The 18,496-nt window shown below is 46.2% G+C and overlaps 1 protein-coding gene across 3 annotated transcripts in view; it reads right to left on the bottom strand.

Moving 5' to 3' along the window:
• The window catches only part of ADAMTS17 (ADAM metallopeptidase with thrombospondin type 1 motif 17), a 1,111,828-nt gene that overhangs the window by 439,900 nt on the left and 653,432 nt on the right, over positions 1–18,496 (bottom strand). For all 3 annotated transcript variants that reach the window (XM_069625034.1, XM_069625036.1, XM_069625035.1), the window contains exon 11: positions 1,667–1,768. In XM_069625034.1, coding sequence (XP_069481135.1) covers positions 1,667–1,768 — 102 coding nt within the window. The remainder of the gene's footprint in view (positions 1–1,666; positions 1,769–18,496) is intronic.

Below are 18,496 nucleotides of genomic sequence, written 5' to 3'. Positions count from 1 at the left end.
TTTTCCTATTCATATCAATCTCCATATATTTACTCTATGCAATGGACCTGACTCCTAGACCGACAGTTTATATGCATCAATATACCTTAGTAAACCTTTTTTTCAAAAAGAACATTGATGTATTTGCTACTTTCAAAATGAAATTTAAAGTATGTGCATGTTTGTATTAGTGTAGTTGTATGGGCTAATTGCCCTAAATGCATGCACACAGCCTCATTCTTCTTCAAAATGATCAGAGCTTTCCCACTGCTGTCTGGGCTCAACTTCACCATCGCAACGACCCCTTTATAATGACTATACTAAGATCAGGCAGACAGATGATTTGCCCAAGCTGGATTATTTAAAATACTTGTGGGCACATAAGAGCTATTCTAAATTTCACCCATCTTTTAGCTGGTTCTCTAGTGCACCCAACCAATAAGGCCAGATTTGTAATCCTGCTTCCCCACTTTAACAAAATCGCTCAATTATTGGGTAAATCAATCTGTGCCTAAGTTTCCTTATATGCCAAATCTGGTGCGGCTTAAAACCAGACTACACACTGATATTACATTTATATAGTGGAGTATCCTTATTAGACAGATGGGCTTTGGGGGGAGCATGAAAGGGTAGGCCTTGAGTCAGAAAAGCAGCCACATGGCCAGAGGAATCTGTGTCGTGCGGGCAGAAACAGGGCGGATCACCAGAATGTTGAATCCCACACATTGTCTCATTCAAAATATGAATGGATCCATTTTTTATGTTCTGTGTAAATCTCCTTTGAGAGAAAACAATCTTTTAGAGCTTAATGTGGCCTAATAAATAGGCACCTTGTCATAACACATGCACACGATGCAAGAATGCCAGGTACACTTATATACTGGCTCCAGGACATACACTTCTGCCGTATTTGCATGCTAAATGGAAAAAAGATGTTAATCTACGTATCATTAGCAGAAAACAGCTAAATTGTGTGAAGCCTTCAACACGAGCGATCTGCACAAGCTCACCCACTGTGTTATTGGTGAAGGAGGATTTGAGACAAAGATCTTCAGAATCACAGCTCAATGCACCAGAGTGCCGAAGTGCTGCCCTAAGCTGAACCAATTTCTGATACCAGAGAAAGATAAGGGGCCTCATTATAAGTTGGGTGGTGTGGTGGAAATAACGTGCCGGTAATAATGTTTACCGGCACGTTAACACACCGGCCAACTACAGGTTTTCTGGTGGGGCACCTGATTTACATACAGCTCAGAGCTGGAGGTTAGTCAGGTGCCTGAACGGCAAAGAGCGCCGGTATTAACGGTCCGGTAATACTGGCAAATCCCCCAATGGAATGCGGATTTGCAACTGTTGCCACTACTTGTAATCCGGTAGTTATTCCACCGGACCAAGTAGCAGTAATGGTAATACAGTATGTTGCGTGGATTTACCACCCAGATACCTCTAATCTCGTAATGAGGCCCATTACTGCAGGAAGGGGCCATTAAGTGGGAAAAGCACTAGATTTCAGCAATTCACATTGATGTATCCCCATAGACCACTCTTCAATCTTTATATTAATACATGCTCAATTCAGACTTTAGAAAAGAAAAACGATGTTGACTATGCTGGTCAAATATCCTACTTATACATTGTTTTTTAGGTGTCACATAGAATGCTGAAGGGTGACGCAGCACATAATTACCTTGTCCGCTCCGCATTCTGTGCCATCAAGCGGGGGATCCAACTTGGTTTTGCAGGAGGCATCTCCTTCTACGAGGCACCACAGCCCTGCGCACATCAGATGCTGAAAGCGTAAAGAGTGTTAGACTCTACAGCAGGGAGTATTCCCAAACCTTTTCTTAAGAACCAAACAGTACAGTTTCAAGTTTCCCCAAATGCCACATTAATTGAGACTAATGCCCAACAGGAAATACAATCAAAACATTAAATAATACAAGTTTATTTTATGTGGATGTCCTTTTATTTAAGGCATTTTTACAGGCCCATCATGGTACCAAAGGGCAGCAGAGTGCTTAACATAGCACCAGGGAACAAGATCTTCTTATGTAAACAGGGTTCTAAAGTTTGCTGAAAGAACATTATCTTGAAAAGGAAGTTTTGGCACTAGGTTCCAATAAACATTTTAGGACGGTACTGGTGATGCATTTAAGAACCATTTAAGCACATTTGGCCGAGCACATTGGTAATCAGTGGATATCCTGAAATTAGCTCTTGAAAGAAGAAGGCTAGGAGATGGGGGGTAGTCCACTCCCAAGATGCCTTTCATCTTGGCACCAAGATGCCGCCCACCTGGTGCCTTCCTGGCTGCCACTCTTTTTCCCTACTTAAGGAGCCCTCCATGCTTTTTTCCTTTGCAGATGGGGAGCAGGTGCAAGTGGATCTTGGTCACCTGGCCTAAGCCCCACCCACCTGGTGCCTTCCTGATTGCTGCTCTTTTTCCCACTTAGCAAGCCCGCCCACCTGGTGCCTTCCTGGTTGCCACTCTTTTTCCATACTTAAGTAGCCCTCCAGCCTCTTTTACTTTGCAGATGGGGAGCAGGTGCAAGTGGATCTAGGTTACCTGGCATAAGCACCACCCACCTTCTTAGCCCTGTCTCTTCCTTCCTGCTCTTAACTGTTAGATCAAGGGCGTCTCTCGCCCGGGTGTCCGAAGAGAAGGACAGACAAAGAAAATGGCAATTCCTGTTCAGACTCCAGGGCCCGAACCCCGCTCAGACAGCAGGTAAGCATGCACCAAAACGTTTTTACTCCCTCTGTCCCACAGGCCATCCACACCCCTCTGGTCCCCTCCGTGATGCTCCCTTGTGCCCCCGCTCCTTCTCGCACACAGGTGTTGCCTGTTTTGCTTGATTCTTCTACTCTGCTCCACCCCCCGCGCAGCCTACTTCTGTAGGAGTCTGTCCTGATACATTCTGGTTTCACCATCACCGTCTTGTGGCTAATGCTGGATTTGACTTTTATGGACTTCATTGTTTCACGGTGCGTCACCCTTTCTCAACTCTCATGCTGGACTTCCTTTGCATCCTGTACTCATGGTGGCACTGAAACGTGCTGTTCCCATCTTCATCTTGTATCCTGGCTTGCAACATTATGTGTTACTACTGACTTCTCAATTGTAGTCCCTCTCCCCTCTTGCTTCTCCACTCTTTTTGATTACTTACTCTCTGTTCTCTCCTCTCCCTTCGTCCCTTTTCCTATCTCCTCCCCTTACTTTCTTCTATGCACTTACTCTATCAGAATTGTCCCTGGACCTAGTATGATAGCAATTATGTCTGTCTCCTCCCCCTCCCCTTAATTGTCCCCGCCTACCCCTCCAGCTCTATCGGAAATTTCATCAGGCCTAGTACAATAGTTGCTTGTTTTGTTACTCCCCTCCCTTTCTGCACCCCTCTCCCTCACGTTTTGTTTTTCTCCGGCTCTACCAGAAATGTCGTCAGGCCTAGTACGGTAGTCGCCTGTCTGTTTCCATTTCCTTCCCACTCTCCCCCTCCCTTCCTTATCTATGTCTTCGCTCTTGCACTATCTGAAATGTCGTCAGGCCGAGTACGATAGTTAATTTCACATCCTTACTGTTCATAGCCTGTAAGAATGTCACTGTATTTTCTCTTGTTCCCTCCCTTGACTTGAAGCGCTTTGAAACGCATTGTGTATAGGCGCTATATAAATAAACTATCATATATCATATCATATTACTGATGTATGGTGTGTTCTTTGACCCAAAGCTGCCCAGCACATTAGTAAAAAGAGAAGGTGCAAAAGGATGCAACAGAAGAGGCTTCAGGAATTCAGATTAATTGGATTACTGCATTTGACAGCACCTCACTAAGAACCTGGGTAAATAGTAGACATGATTTAAAGTTCACTTTAAACTGCTTTCTTTTTACAGAGAATTCCCAGTCTGGCAACAGGGAATATTCATGAGCATGTGAATCTGTGCCAGACCCATGCTGGAGAAGTTGGGCAGAACAAGAAGTGGTTGGATGGCACTGGTTGGAACCGTATGGCGGAGCTTTGGTGCGATGGACAAACTGAGAAGAAGAAAAGGAACACTGGCAACAACTATGCAAAAGGAGTGGGGCGATGGTGGGACTGACGCACAAGTGAAATGACTTAGGAAAGAGTGAAACTGGCGGGGTTTGCAGTGACAGGAAATGACTGAATAGCTCTGCAGCACGACTCTGGTGACGCTAGTTAGGGCGGGTGGTTGCTGTAGGGCTGTTGCAAGGCATCCTCGGTACATTATCGCAAAAAGGGGCTGTCACATGGCATAGCAGTGGTCAGATGGCACAAATGCTTGTGGTACAGTACAAGAGATTATGGAGTGGTGTAGGTGGGTTGGAGAGTCACACTGTTGGCAGGTCCATTTCTTTTGCTCTCTTGCTGTCGCCTTCACGGTGAAGCTGTGCTTTACCTAGAGATAACTACATTTTAGGAATATCGTCCATGTCTATGGAGCACACTACACAGTAGGCTGTTCTTTGGTACGTTACTAATCAATGTTATTATTGAGGGTACTCGTATGTATATTTATCGACCTTAAAATAAGGAGCAGTGCATCAGGGAATGGAACCCAGAAATCGACACACACACAAAGGAGTAAAAAAGGAAGCAAGCAAGCATGCTGTTGCTATGCATCATTATGCAGGAGGAATATACCCCCCCGTAGTTGTACACAGACACATGTATGCACGCATGCACACACACAAACAGGACTGTGGACTGTGGCGACCTGAAGAAGGAGACAGACTCGAGACCATCGTTTCAAGGATGTTTATTTAACTAAAACGAGGAAAATGCCTAACTGTCCCTATCATGGAAAGCGATGTCCCTACCTATAAACTATGATAAAGGCTGTTTGTCTTTTGTCAAAACCAAAAATAGTCCTCAGTCAAACAATAGCCATTATCAGGGCCTACCACTTTAGAAAAACAACATATAAATCAGCCAGAAACGCAACTTTCTAGCTCAGGCTTTGTATGGCCAAAGGTATTTGGATCTCTCCCAAGTGTGTGTTCTTGATGGTTAATTGAATCAAAGTTCTGAGGCCTTCATGCTCCTTAAGAAAAAAGTATTTGTACAAATAAAGTGACTCAAGTTCTTTCAGAGGAGGGATGATTCCCTTAGACCTTATCCACCAACCTCGTTGTTTGTCTTGCACCAGCTTTATGTCTTGGTTGGACTGATTGCACCCCCCCCAAACCCAGGTTCCAATGTTTTCCTAAATTGCACACTGTCCCTTATTTCTCCAGGGCTCTCGAGACCCCTTTTCTCCTTTGACTTGCTTAATGTTTGTGATTCTATCTTGGCCCTCTGCCCGTGTCCAACACTCGCGTTTCTAGGGCTTACATAACAGTCCTTGTCCTTAGGGGGATGCTTACTTCCCCCTTTGTGTCCTTAGGGGGATTCTTACTTCCCCCTTTGCGGTATCACTCTACTTGCTCTTACTCCTCTTTTCTCATCTTGTTCGGCTTGCTTCTCTCCACCCTGGGCGCCCCTGGTACCTTTTCTATCTTCAGGTGCTCTCCAGCACAGTACCGTCTCAATAGGGAAGGGGCTGTTCATCCCGTTCTTTGCCTTCTCCATTGGATAAGTGGTTGTTTTTCCTGTTCTGCCCTTCTCTACAGTTTCTGTATTCTTAACATTGGAAGCAGAGGATTCGTTCCCGAATTGATCCCTGAATCTGTTAACGGGCCCCCGGCCCACCATGACTGCATCGTGGTCACGCACCAGGTGAGACAGTCTTTCTTCATCTCTGTCTTGGCAATCTTGCCCTTCTCGGTGCCGACCGTACAGCGCCTGTCTTTCGTCTCCTTGTTTCTCAACCCTAGCGCTGGCTCTGCAGTGTAGCGCAACTCCACCCCTCCAGAACGTTTTCACGTTGAGGCTCGCCTCTGCGTAGGATTCCTCTCTCTCCATTCAAGTTTCCTCTTTGTTTTATTCACGGTGCCATATTTAAAAGGGCTGTGTTGATATCCATGAGTTGCTGAGTACGAGCATTGACTTCAGCAAAAGATATGGGAGCAATGTTTGTATGTTTTGGATACTGATCAGTATTTTCCATTCCCATATAAGCAGAAAGGGTACTACTGTTTATAGGGAGTTCCTCGTCCCCTAGAGGGGAGTCCCTCCCAGCGAGGTCGCACTTTCCCAGACCCCTAACAAGGGTCTTGCTTAGCAGGCTCACCTCCCTAGCCTCACATTTGGGGTCCGGAACTGCAAGTAAAAAGGTTCTCCCCGAATCAATACTCAAGGCAGCCTTTATCAGCGTCGGCCACATGCTATGTGCTGTAATGTCAGAGGGCCTGGCACAAGAACAACACTGCCTCCAACCAAACCTGGAGAATCGACCTAAAGGGTCTTTAAGCAAATGTTGCATATAGCTCCCACTGCATTCAAATACTCAAACCACCAATACATGATTGATGTTGTCAATCCGTGCACTTGTTGTGGAGCAGCAGGGTAGCCGGGTGCAGATCGGGGTGGGGGGTGGGGGGTGGGTTTTCCGCCCGCCCTCTGGGTTCTTGCATTCTTTCTATGAAACACGACACTTGCCAAACACATTTATTTATTTCTATTCTTTAAAGTGCAGACCTAGCTCGAGAGCAGCGGAGCTCTTTGCAGAGTGTGGGTAGCCAGCATTTGGACTGGCATCTTTTAGCAGTAGCGCAGTACTCTGAAGTGCTGTACAAAGTGTGGGTAGCTAGCATTTGGGCTGGCATCTTTTAGCAGTAGCACAGTACTGTGTAGTGCTGTACAGAGTGTGGGTAGCCAGCGTTTGGGCTGCCATCTTTTAGCAGTAGCACAGTACTGTGTAGTGCTGTACAGAGTGTGGGTAGCCAGCGTTTGGGCTGCCATCTTTTAACAGTAGTGCAGTACTATGAGGTCTGTGCGTCAATTGGAATTAGTCCTTGGTCAAAGGAATGGAGTGCAAAATAAAAGCATGAAAGCTTGTATGGCTTCATTCTGCGCTGCAGCTCATTTTCGTGGCCTTGCGAGGTTTAGGGGGTAGGGGGGGGACAAAGCAGAGATGGCATCTGCAATTTTTATCGCCTCCTCCGTCTTGGAAGAGCACAGCACTTTACGTCTGCTATGAGATTTTCATTCAGGTCCAAAACAAATGGGATTCCTATGGAATCTGCCTCAGATTAGCACCTGCTCAAGAGCCCGGGGATTCCATAGGAATCCATTATTGAACAGCGCCTGCAAAATGGATTTGCAGGCTGTGTTCAAGTTTTTACAAAGGGGAGAGGAAAACTGAAGAGAAAAGTCGATGTTCCATGGCTTTACTCTTCAGTTTTGCACTAGGATTTATAAAACATTAAAGTTGCATGCAGGGAACTCAACAGCATGTAAGTGCTAACATTGCTAGCCCCCTGATTGCAATGAGCACTTTATTTAAAATGACCCATTTGTCAGGAAGAAGGGACCATGGGGCATAGAATAAGCGAGCGTGGTGCTTTCTATAGGCTCTAAGATATCAAAAGGCTGGGAAAGTCATGATAACCGTGTTTTTACCAAGCTAGTGCCTTGTTTCCAATGCGAGAGGCCTGTGTCTGTGGCGGGACCTTTCTCGTGCTTGATAAATCACGCAGCCCACCATGAGCCGACCCATGGCGATCCAGTGGGGGACTGGGGGGGCGCAGAGGTTCATCTATAGGCAGAGGTCACCCCCCACTCCCCCAAGCCTCGCTTTGAGACCTTGGTTGCAAACGAGAGGCGTTGCTAGGGGGGGCTAAGGAGGCTATCGCCCCGGGTCTTTTGGATGTAGCCCTGGGTAGAAGCTCAGGGGCTACCCGCAAAAGGCTAGCTAGCCCCGAGTCCCGACAGTCCCGACATTAGCTCAGCCCCGGATCTTTTCCAGACCCAGCAACACCAGCATCATGGCGGAAGCATCTCTCTCATAGAACACATGGCACAAACTTTCAAAGGAAGGGGCGAGGGGCCTTGAAAGGCTGCCTGCGGTGCAGTGCCACACCACTACAAAGCTCAACGTCCTCATTTGAGCCTGCGGTGAACACGCCGCACTGCAGGCTCCCACAGACGACTTCCTATTCCCAATGTCACATGTCACCACAAAACATCAATTCAAGGGCTTTTTTTAAGGGCGCCTCATCCTTTTGAACTTAAAAGATCTCCCACAGTACGTTTCTGAGTGCCAGATGCACTCATTATCAAAGTACTTTCCAATTAATCTATTACCATACATAGTCATTACAGTTGCCAAACGGTCTCACGCAATTGTGTCTTTAAAAAAAAAAGTGTATTCGTCTTTAGGAAGCTGAACAATTATAGTATCCCCCATTAATGATCGTATCCCCTATTTGGTAACATTTGAAAACTAAAGACTAACCAAGTTCCACCGAGGTCAACTTTCTCTTGATTGACAAAGTCTGGGCAGCTGCCTCGCAGTCACGGTTATGAAAGACATCCTTCGACATACCCCTTACCCTGCTTTCATCCAAACAATAAACACAACATTAGACTTGAGTGTAGTGTCGGGGGTCGGGACAATCTACTCATCGGATTTTACTAATACATGGTTGCTGCAAAAACATAGCGCCCACCAGTGCCCCGCACCAGGTGGTCACACGCGGATATTTGCCAACAGCGCAGTGAATCTCGGCGGCAAATTGACTACTGGTGTGCAGGAGTACAGGGATGAGTAGTGTCTAAAATGCCTACTCAGCCCCACACTACTAAATCAGCAGTGAGCGCAATCAAGATGAAACAGACAGAGCCCGACAGCTACACCTCCTTCGCTTCTTTAAGTAGCACAGGCTGTGGGCAGGCAAGACAGTGTCCAGTTGGCTTCTCTGTGGATCAAGTTGGTTCTCGAGACTACTCCAGTTGACGGGACCCAACAGCTTGAGTTGACGGTTGTGTTGAGTCACAACGATGCGTCCACTGGTTTGAGTCGTCTTTCGAGACAGGCGAGTCAATAGCTTCCAGCGGGTCGAGCCGGCTTATAAGTCAGATTAAGGCGTTGCTTCCGTTGGGTCGACTCAGCTCTTGGGATGTGGCAAGTAAGGTGATCCCCAGAAGGGAGCTGACCGTCGAGTGATAGCAGCGATGTGCTTCACAGGGTCAAGTCAGTGTATAGGCAGCTCAAAGAGGCAGTGAAGTGGTTTGAAATCCTTAAAGTGCCAAAATCAGCACTGCAGGCCCTGTAGCGCCTAGAAGTGAGTCAAGTGCTGTTGAGCTGGCTCGATGATATCCTGAGGACGTGAAGGCGGTTCCAACTGCTTCTGGACTACTGTGTTGCTGGGCGACCCAATCCAGGGCCGTCAGGGACAAGGTGAGCCCCCACCCTTTCAACTCCAGGAAGTTTGTCTGGCACCTACATGGGTTTCTTCACCTCCAGGGAGCCAGATCCTGATCCCTGTGCACAGTCAGCACAGGGCCTTTCTCCACAGCAGTGCCAACCGCAGTGTTCTCTAGGGACGGTTAGGATGCACGGGTTTCTTCACCTCCAGGGAGCCAGATCCTGATCCCTGTGCACAGTCAGCACACAGCCTTTCTCCACAGCAGTGTCACCCCCAGTGTTCTCTAGGGACGGTTAGGATGCATGGGTTTCTTCACCTCCAGGGAGCCAGATCCTGATCCCTGTGCACAGTCAGCACAGGGCTTTGCTCCACAGCAGTGTCACCCCCGGTGTTCTCTAGGGACGGTTAGGATGCACGGGTTTCTTCACCTCCAGGGAGCCAGATCCTGATCCGTGTGCACAGTCAGCACAGGGCCTTTCTCCACAGCAGTGTCACCCCCAGTGTTCTCTAGGGACGGTTAGGATGCATGGGTTTCTTCACCTCCAGGGAGCCAGATCCTGATCCCTGTGCACAGTCAGCACAGGGCCTTTCTCCACAGCAGTGTCACCCGCAGTGTTCTCTAGGGACGGTTAGGATGCAGGGGTTTCTTCACCTCCAGGGAGCCAGATCCTGATCCGTGTGCACAGTCAGCACAGGGCCTTTCTCCACAGCAGTGTCACCCGCAGTGTTCTCTAGGGACGGTTAGGATGCAGGGGTTTCTTCTGTCTTGGGGTTCTCTGTCGGCAGTTCTATGGCAATAGAAGGTATTTCCTACAGACTTCGAGTGGACCCTTCTTACAGTGATGTCCAAAGATGAATCGGCTAATGACAGGGCTTCCGGTCCTTTTAAAGGCAAAATGCTGCAGCAAATTTGGCCCAAAGCAACCCTGTTGGCAGGGGTCCAATCCAGGCTGCTGTGATAAGTATTCTTTGCTTCTGACATCATGCCCAAAGCCGTTGTATGCAGGAAGTGGATGGGGGCAGGACGTGGAGAGAGCGCTAGCAGAAACCAAGATGGTGGAAGTCCTCCGCTCCAGGCCACTTCAACTCCACCGCTGCCATGTCTGCTATCTTCAAAAGGACTCTAGTGATCGCACCCTGGTGTGAGAGTGGGTTCCTTATGTCAGGTCTGCCTATGTAGCACCAGTTCCCATGGGACCTCCTGGGGTTGGGTTCCGGTGCACTGGGAGGAAGGTGTTGCCTTCCTCAGAGGGATCAGGAAAGACAGCTAATACACATCAATTGGGTCACTCAATTAGACAAATGTTGTGACTGTATAATTATGTGACCCCATTAACCACCATATCATAGCCAGACATGGTTTATATGTACAGTTTAACGTGCTATGAGGCTGAATAGGGTACCTGATGATGTTTTAATCCACCTCTGAGTGTTGAAACTTTGTGTTCCAGTAGGTTTGAGGCATGCACGTGACCTTTGAACCTGCCCTAGTGCCCCTGAAGAGCTGGTGGTGGGGCGGTCAGGAGACTGTCCCAGCAAAGGCACGAGTGCACTTTATTTTTAGTATGGAGCATTGTGAAGGTGGAGGGGGTCAGAAACATAACTACTCACATCATTTTATTATTAAAATAAATAAAATAAGGTTTCACAGCCTCATATATGGAATTCCATTACACTCTCACAGGCCATCAGGGTTGAGCCAGTGTCATTCACAGGTCAGACTGTGCCTGGAAGGGAGCGAACATCTACAGACGTCTAGACACATTTGTTAGAATGTTTGCTATTGTGACCCCCCCCCCCCCCCCCACCTCGGTTGTTGAAGACTCACTACACACTAGTAGGCAGCTCTGTTTATGGTCAGATTTGCAAATCACACAATAGGTTAAATGAATCTGAACCCCAAGACCGACAAGTTCAAATACAAACAAGGTGCCTGGTCGACAGCGCTGTGGTATTTTTTTTTTATTTAAGTGCACATATACTAAACAAATCAATTTCTAGTCACTAAAGTACTGACAACACAAATTGTCCCTCAAATCAAGAGTGTCGCACACATGGAAATAATCCGAAACCCTCCCCATCCCGAAGGATGTTAGGGCATGACCTTGCATGTCCTCCATTTTGAACCAATATCACATGTGGCTATGGGCGTGGCACTTGGAGCTGGGGGTGCAGCGAAGAAGGCACGCTGCAAGGCTAGTCAAATTGGAAGTGCTTTTGGTGCGCAAGGATTTCATTCCTTGCTTCCTGCCTACCCCTGCCGTGATAAGCCTGTATCCCTATGACACAGCTAAGTGCGAGGCAGTTGGGGCAGGAGAGTGTGCCAGGATTGCATGCTTGATTTACATGGCTATTTAGTAACTGTCCTACGTTGCAAAACTCTTTTTAACAGACATGTAGCTCCACGATCAACACTCCCTCTCTGCTTCAAGGTTGAGTTGGCGATTTCAGACTTTTTTGTTTTGTGTACTGTAATGATCGGGAGCTTCGTTCTGATTTGAAATGTGAACTTGCTACAACTAGCACTAAGATACAATAAAAGTGCTTTATGTCCTACGAAGCTTCGGACCTAATTTGTATTAGGCACACCTCGCTACATGTACCCTTCTGTGTCACTTCCTATGCAATTCCTCCATTTAGTAATGACAAACACAAGATAAAAAAGGTAACAATAAAAGACCAGCAGACTTTGATTCCAAAGATGTGCGTTTAAACACCTGAGAATGGTTTCTAAGCGCGACACCTGGATTCAACCCTGTTTTGCTATGCCTTGTCTTGCTTGCAAGACAAACGCGTTGCCACTGAGCTATCCTCCCAGCCCGGTGCTGAGAATATTACCACTAATATCCCATACTGGATCCCAACAAGCAGATATGGTTAAGATGAAGAATTTAGTGGGGTTTTGTATCCACCCTAAGTTACCTGGGGGAACCAAGAAGTGGACCCCTTGCTCACTGTGCTCAGAGTGGCACAGCTCCACCTCACTGATGAGGCCCAACAAGGCTGAAATTCGTGTCTGGGGTTGCTGCTGGTACTCTTGTGCAAAGGAGGTTTGCCAGGCATTCCGGTGCTGGGCTGCCCTTGTGGGCGGGACAAAGACTGATGTGCAAATAGATATTCCTCCTGTGTGAAAAGTACAGTGAGCAAAAAGCGATGGCTGCCGACTCACAAAGTGGGAAAAAACCATGGAACAGGTTATCATGCCATGTTCTTCCTAGAGCGGGGCTCCTGCTATATTTTTTTATAATTTTGCAAGGAACCTGGGGTTGGTCACCCTAAGTTACCTAGGGAACCCAGACGTGGACCCCTTGCTCGCTGTGCTCAGAGAGGCACAGCTCCCCCTCACTGGTGAGGCCCAACGAGGCTGAAACATGTGCCTGGGGTTGCTGTTGGTAGGCGTGTTCAAAGGAGGTTTGCCTGGCATTTTGGTGCTGGACTGCCATGACTGAAATGCAAATGGATATTCCTCCTTTGTAAAAAGTACAGTGAGCAAAAAGCGATGGCTGTGGACTCTCAAAGTGCTAAAAAAAAACACAGAACACGTTATAACTGTTGGAGTTTTGCTGTTTAGTTTTTTCCCTTTGCTTTCCTGTTTGGGTTTCCATTCTGTTTCTCTTCGCCTTACACCCTGCAAGTTTGTTTTAGTGCCCTCTTTCTCCTTCTTTTACCCAATTCTGTTTTGATTGTTTTGTTTCCCTGTTCTGTCAGGAGCACTTTCCTTTTAGACTCCTCTTCCGTGCTTTGAACCTGGATTACATATAGTGGACTGCTACGAAATACACCCTTGCATGTTTGGACAGTTGTTTATTAACATCATTTGGTAATTTGCACTCGAACTGCACATATGGATTGTTTACATATAATGGAACTTATGGTTGGACTCTTGATTTGGGGTGGGTGGAAAATTCCCCTGAACTAGATGTCGCCCAGTAAAAATCCTCTCGTTTTGTCTACCCCTTCCTTTGGACACTGGAACTCCTGGCCGTGTCATGGGCCCGGGAACTCAAGTGGTCACTGGGAAAGAAGCAGTTGTAATTCGAGGTTGTAAGAAGTACTTTTGAGTCATGGTAGAGAGAAAGAACAGATTCAGCCATTCAGCCCATTTCAAGATGGAAGCAAGTCCTTTCCCAATACAATGTGTCTGAAAACGCTTCCAGGTCATCGAAGGAAGCATAACGATAAAACTAGATAAATCTCTTTCCTTATGTTGCAGCGCTCCTGGCTACACGTGCTCAGTTGTATGCTCCTGAATCACTGTCCTGCCACTTGTTCCAGAAGTCCCTGTAGCACTGTATCCTCCTTGCCTGCTTCCTTAACCTTCCTTCATGTTTTACTGCTCTTTCTAAGTCTATACCAGCTTCAGCCCCAACCTTCGGCTCTTCACTTAATTCTCCTATTGCTCTGGAAGCCTAGTGCTGCTTGCATCGTTCTCCTGTTGCTGTGGAATGATTCTTTTGCAAATATGTTTAGTTCGGCAGTGCCATAAAACAAACACATTAAATTTGATAGCACATAATTGAGTCTCACCACTCACAACACAGATGCACAATTTTCGGTTTGTTATATAAAACAATTGACCGAGATAAAGTGACTAGTGGAAGTGCATGCCTTGTATCCAATCCTATCCTTTCCGTAGCTCGACCTTATCTATTCCACTGAATAACAATTCTCATTCACTCTGCTTCAAATCGGGACTATAAATCATAGGTTTTCACAATTTATAAAACACTAACTGGGGTACCTGGCGTTGCCCGTGTCCTGATCGAATGGTGTCCCATGTGTCCTGGAGGAGGTTGCTCTTGTCTGCAAGTCTTGCTTCAGTTTGCTCTGGCATCTCATTTGCCCTGGAGAAAGTTGCTCTTGTTTCCAGGTCGGCAAGTCGTGCTGCTGTTTGCTGTTGTATTTCCAAAGCCCTTGATATTGATTTTCGTTTTTCATCAGATGGAGCTTTTCTAAGTGATGTTCGTTTTTTGTGCGGCATGTTTCAGTCACTCAATGGCTTCAGCACATTTGAGGAAATGTGCAAGAAAGACTGTTTGAGCTCTCTTCTCCCGAATGAACTTAAGTAAAATGTAACCTTGCCATTTCCCATATTTGGAGTATAGTGATAAATTTAAATTCTTTTTTTTGTATTCCATTTAAAAAAAATTAATAAACAGTTTCGTAACTGTATACAGTAGTAATACATTTTAAAGGAATAACCAACACATCGAACATTTTACTTCAGACACTTTTCCAAATATGGCCTCCTTCTAGCACCAATAGTAGTGAATCGGGGTGACCATCAGTAAATGAGGGTGCCTAAAGTGTAAATCTTTTGCATCCAAACATAGACTACAGTCTTGTCCCAGACAAAAGAGGAATCCATGCAAAATTTGGTAGATGCGGGTTCAACTGTGTGGATTTGTATAGCCGGACAAGCATACACACACACATACATACATTCAGCTTTATATATAAAGATAATTAGACTCCAATGATTAAAACTCATAACACAAAATGTTCAAATATTTAACAAAATCCTTAGCTACTATCATAAAGTACTTTGTGCAAATGGATACGTTAAATACAGTATTATGCTCTCAGTAGTTCGACCATATCTGGTACATTTCATTAGCTTGACTCGGGTCAAGGCAGAATTCCAAAGAATAAAAATAAAATGTGTATAAACATTATTTACCCATATTAAAAGCTACATCAAAACAGGTTATTCTATCTCCACGTAGTGCCACTAAGCTTTATTGCTAAATTTGTAGCTACGTAAAGTAAAGCCACCCTAATGTGGCAGTGCAGGCATATTTTGTATTTGTTCTTTTCAGGCTGCTTCCAGAAACCGGCCACACGCTACCTGCGTGAGACAGGCATGGTATAAAGAGAGACAGAGACTCAAAGGTAACCGTTTGAAAACCTTTATTCAGTGGTCGAAGTGTACGAAAAGAAGTAGTGGAACTATGTTCCCTATTGGCCTGCACCGGCCCCCATAAACCCCATGCCCTCTCCCATGCACAATAAAAACCCCAAAACACAGGTGCCTGCTGTTTAAGGGAACGTCCAGTGGAGTGCACTGAAAGTGCAAGTTTCAACTGCTTCCTACACTTTTATTTTAAAACGAGACCATTCCGGAACGGTTTCTTTTTAAAATAAAAGTATAGGAACGGTAAAACTTAATTAAAAGAAGTATAGGAGCACCGCTCCCGACCGCTCCCACCCACTTCGACCACTGCCTTTATTCTAAAAGAAATGTTGGGTTGGTGTAATGCCCAACTGGCCTTAACTCTAAGGGGGTTGTTCCCTCAACTGATGCTTCTACGGGCCGCTGATGCCCGTAAGTCCAAAACCAAAGTTTGTCTGTGTCAAAAGCTTTGCTTGCCCTCACTCTTAGACAAAATGTGATCTGGGGTCTTCATAAAGTAAAATGGTGGCTGAAAAACAAATGCAAATCAATACTGGTTTCAGGTGGCCTTACCATCAGGTGTGGTTCTGCCAGTTTCAAAAATAGTTGAACTCAAAAGGTTTGCCTTTCGAAACCTTCCATGTAGGGCTCTTGCAGCAAGTCAGTAAAGTGCACAATGTCTTTGGGTCTCTTTGGGTTCCCTTCCCCACGCTTCGAGTCTTCCAGTTCCAAACAAAAAGACACAGTTCCTGTTAGGTCTCTCAGGGTTCCCTTTCCCAAGCATAGGCCCCTCTGGTCTCAAACAAATGTTCACCTTGTCAGGATGTACCTTTCAACGCACAGTTCTTTCATGGGGCAGTATCAGAGACCTTCGAGAACGCTGGGCTTTTGCTCCTCTCATGCGCAACTACTCTGACTTCTGACCCCTCTCCTTATTCTCTGTACCTTTCTTTTGCCGCCTTTTCCTTCCTGTGCCTCTTTCACTCTGTCCTTATTTCTTTTCCACCTTTTAACTGTCTGTGTTTCTTGCACAGTTTCCTCTTTGCTGTGCCTCTTGCACCCTTTCCAGTTTTGTTGTGCCTCTTCTTGCTTTGCCGTGCCCCTTGCACACTCTTCTTATTTTGGTGTGCACTTCTGCACCTTCTTCTTGCTTTGCCGTGCCCCTTCCACACTCTTCTTACTTTGCAGTGCACTCTCGCACCTTCTTACTTTGCTATGCACCATTGCATCTTCCTTTTCTACTTTCGGGTCGCTCACACCCTTTCCCCTGCTTTCGGGGCACCGCGCCCTCTCTTTACTTTCTGTTTTATAAAACTCACTTACTTCTGTCTTTTTCTGTTTTCGCGGCACTAGTGCACTTTCTCTTGCTTTTCCCCGCTTTCTTTCCACTTTTCACTTATCGTGCAACTTGCATTGCTTCTGTTCCAGCTCCAGCCACCCAGACGCTACTGAGTTTCTCTCTCTCTCAACTCACCCAAGTAGCGCAGCGCTGGCGAGCAGTTCCTCTGGATATGTGGGTCAAGGTCAGGGTCTCACCACCTGCCCCACAGTCACCCTTGGGACTGGCACACATCCCAGGGGAATGAGCACTGGCCTGGATACGGCCAGAAGGTTGCAGTCTACCTCAATCCAGCTCCTTGGAGACACAGCCTCCTCGCCACGCTGCAACCCTTCTGACTCAGGGTCAGCGTCTTTGCACCCGCTCTCCTCTGAATCTTCCAGGCTCCTCCTGCTGCAGTCTCCTGCTCCCTGGCTTCCACAATCCATCCAGAAACCCCAGCTCGATCATCTCTTTTGGCAGAACCACATCTTTTACACCATAGCTGACAGTCTAGTGGAGTCAGGTGTGCATGGTTAAGGTGAAGTACTTGACCTTGCCTGACTCTATTAGTGAGACAGCCTCGTGGTGAAATGTAGTAAGCCTCTCCCCGCCTCCCAATTTTGTTCATATGGCTAATCCTTACTACTCTCGGTCGCCTCTTCCTTGCCACAGTACATGTTGGAAATGGGGAGGGGGAGATGGGATGAGATTGGAAATATCCCATAAAAGCTGAGGGAGAGTGTTTTGCTGTAGAACGGGGAAAGCGGGAATACCATGCCTCACCCACAGGCAATCTCCTCCCAATCCCCCGCGTTCTTCCACTTAGGCGATCCTCCCTCGCTTGTCCAAACCCAGGGTCGGGATCCAAAAGCGATAGCCCTTACCTGGCCACCTGAAGGGAAGATCCCGGGGGAGTAGGTAGGGGAATACTGTTTCTCACACCTGGGTACAGTCTTTTGTAGTCTTGAAAAAGGATATAGCATCGGCAACAGTCCTGATTCTATTTACTTTGAGTAGCAGTTTCAGGTATCTCTGTCTCTCCTTTCTATATAAAGGGCACAACTATAAAAAGTTAACTACTGTTTCATCATGGATTAGACAGTATTTACATCTTTCACACGGATTTTTCCTCCAATTATTTGTGAAGGCTTGCAGAGTTCCTTAATCACGTTATTTTTAAAAGAGAGTGTTACTGAGTTTCCAGATTATCTAAGTAAACCATAACGCCGGACTTAACTTCAGTTAAAGGTAGTCACTAGATAAACGGGCATCTATAGCACTTGGCCAGCTCATAAACAATGACCACTCCTTGAACGCCTCCTTAACCATCATTTTAGCTCATGTCCCACAGCATCTTGGGTTATCCCACAATCCGGAACAGAGATATTTAGTAGAATTGATTTAACACAAAAGAACTATGTCAATTGACCCACACCAGCCGTTGCAATCAGGTCTTGTAGGGATTTGCAAAACACCCCAAGATGAGCACAGTTCCAGATATTTACGCAATATATGAGCGGTTTTTAATCGCAGGGTGTATACTATTCCATTCAATCCCATTTCCATCCTTGTTAATAATGACAGAGAACTAGTTGTGAGTTCCAGCAATCACTTAAGGAGTTTATTCTTGATAATTTCCAACGTTTTAAGGTTGTTGTGGCCCCATAATACTGCTCCAGATACAGCGGTTGCAAATACTTGCATTTTATAAATCTCTACAGCATCTGAAAATGTCCTACCACCCTGCTGTTTGTAGGATTCTATTACTGCTTCCCCCTACGTGCAATAATCCTATAATTAGTTTTCTAGTTGGGATTAACAATTTAAAATGTTACCAATTTGTGTCCCTAAATAGTTATAGGTTTCAACTAGATCTATAGTTTGTCGCTCTGGCGGTCAGTTTTGGTCGGGAGACCCTCTTCTGTCTTGGTGGTTGGCAAACCATAGCTTTTTTTGCCAATGTTTAACTTCAGTCCTCTTTCCTCAGCTAGAGAATGATCCGCTCTTGTAGGCCAATTGGCCCTTTTGACATTA

The sequence above is a fragment of the Ambystoma mexicanum genome, chromosome 11, assembly GCF_040938575.1.
Source record: "Ambystoma mexicanum isolate Mex_15411 chromosome 11, UKY_AmexF1_1, whole genome shotgun sequence".
Taxonomy (NCBI): Eukaryota; Metazoa; Chordata; class Amphibia; order Caudata; family Ambystomatidae; genus Ambystoma; species Ambystoma mexicanum.
The sequence above is the reverse complement of the archived record's forward strand: the minus strand, read 5'-3'. Positions and strand labels throughout refer to the sequence as shown.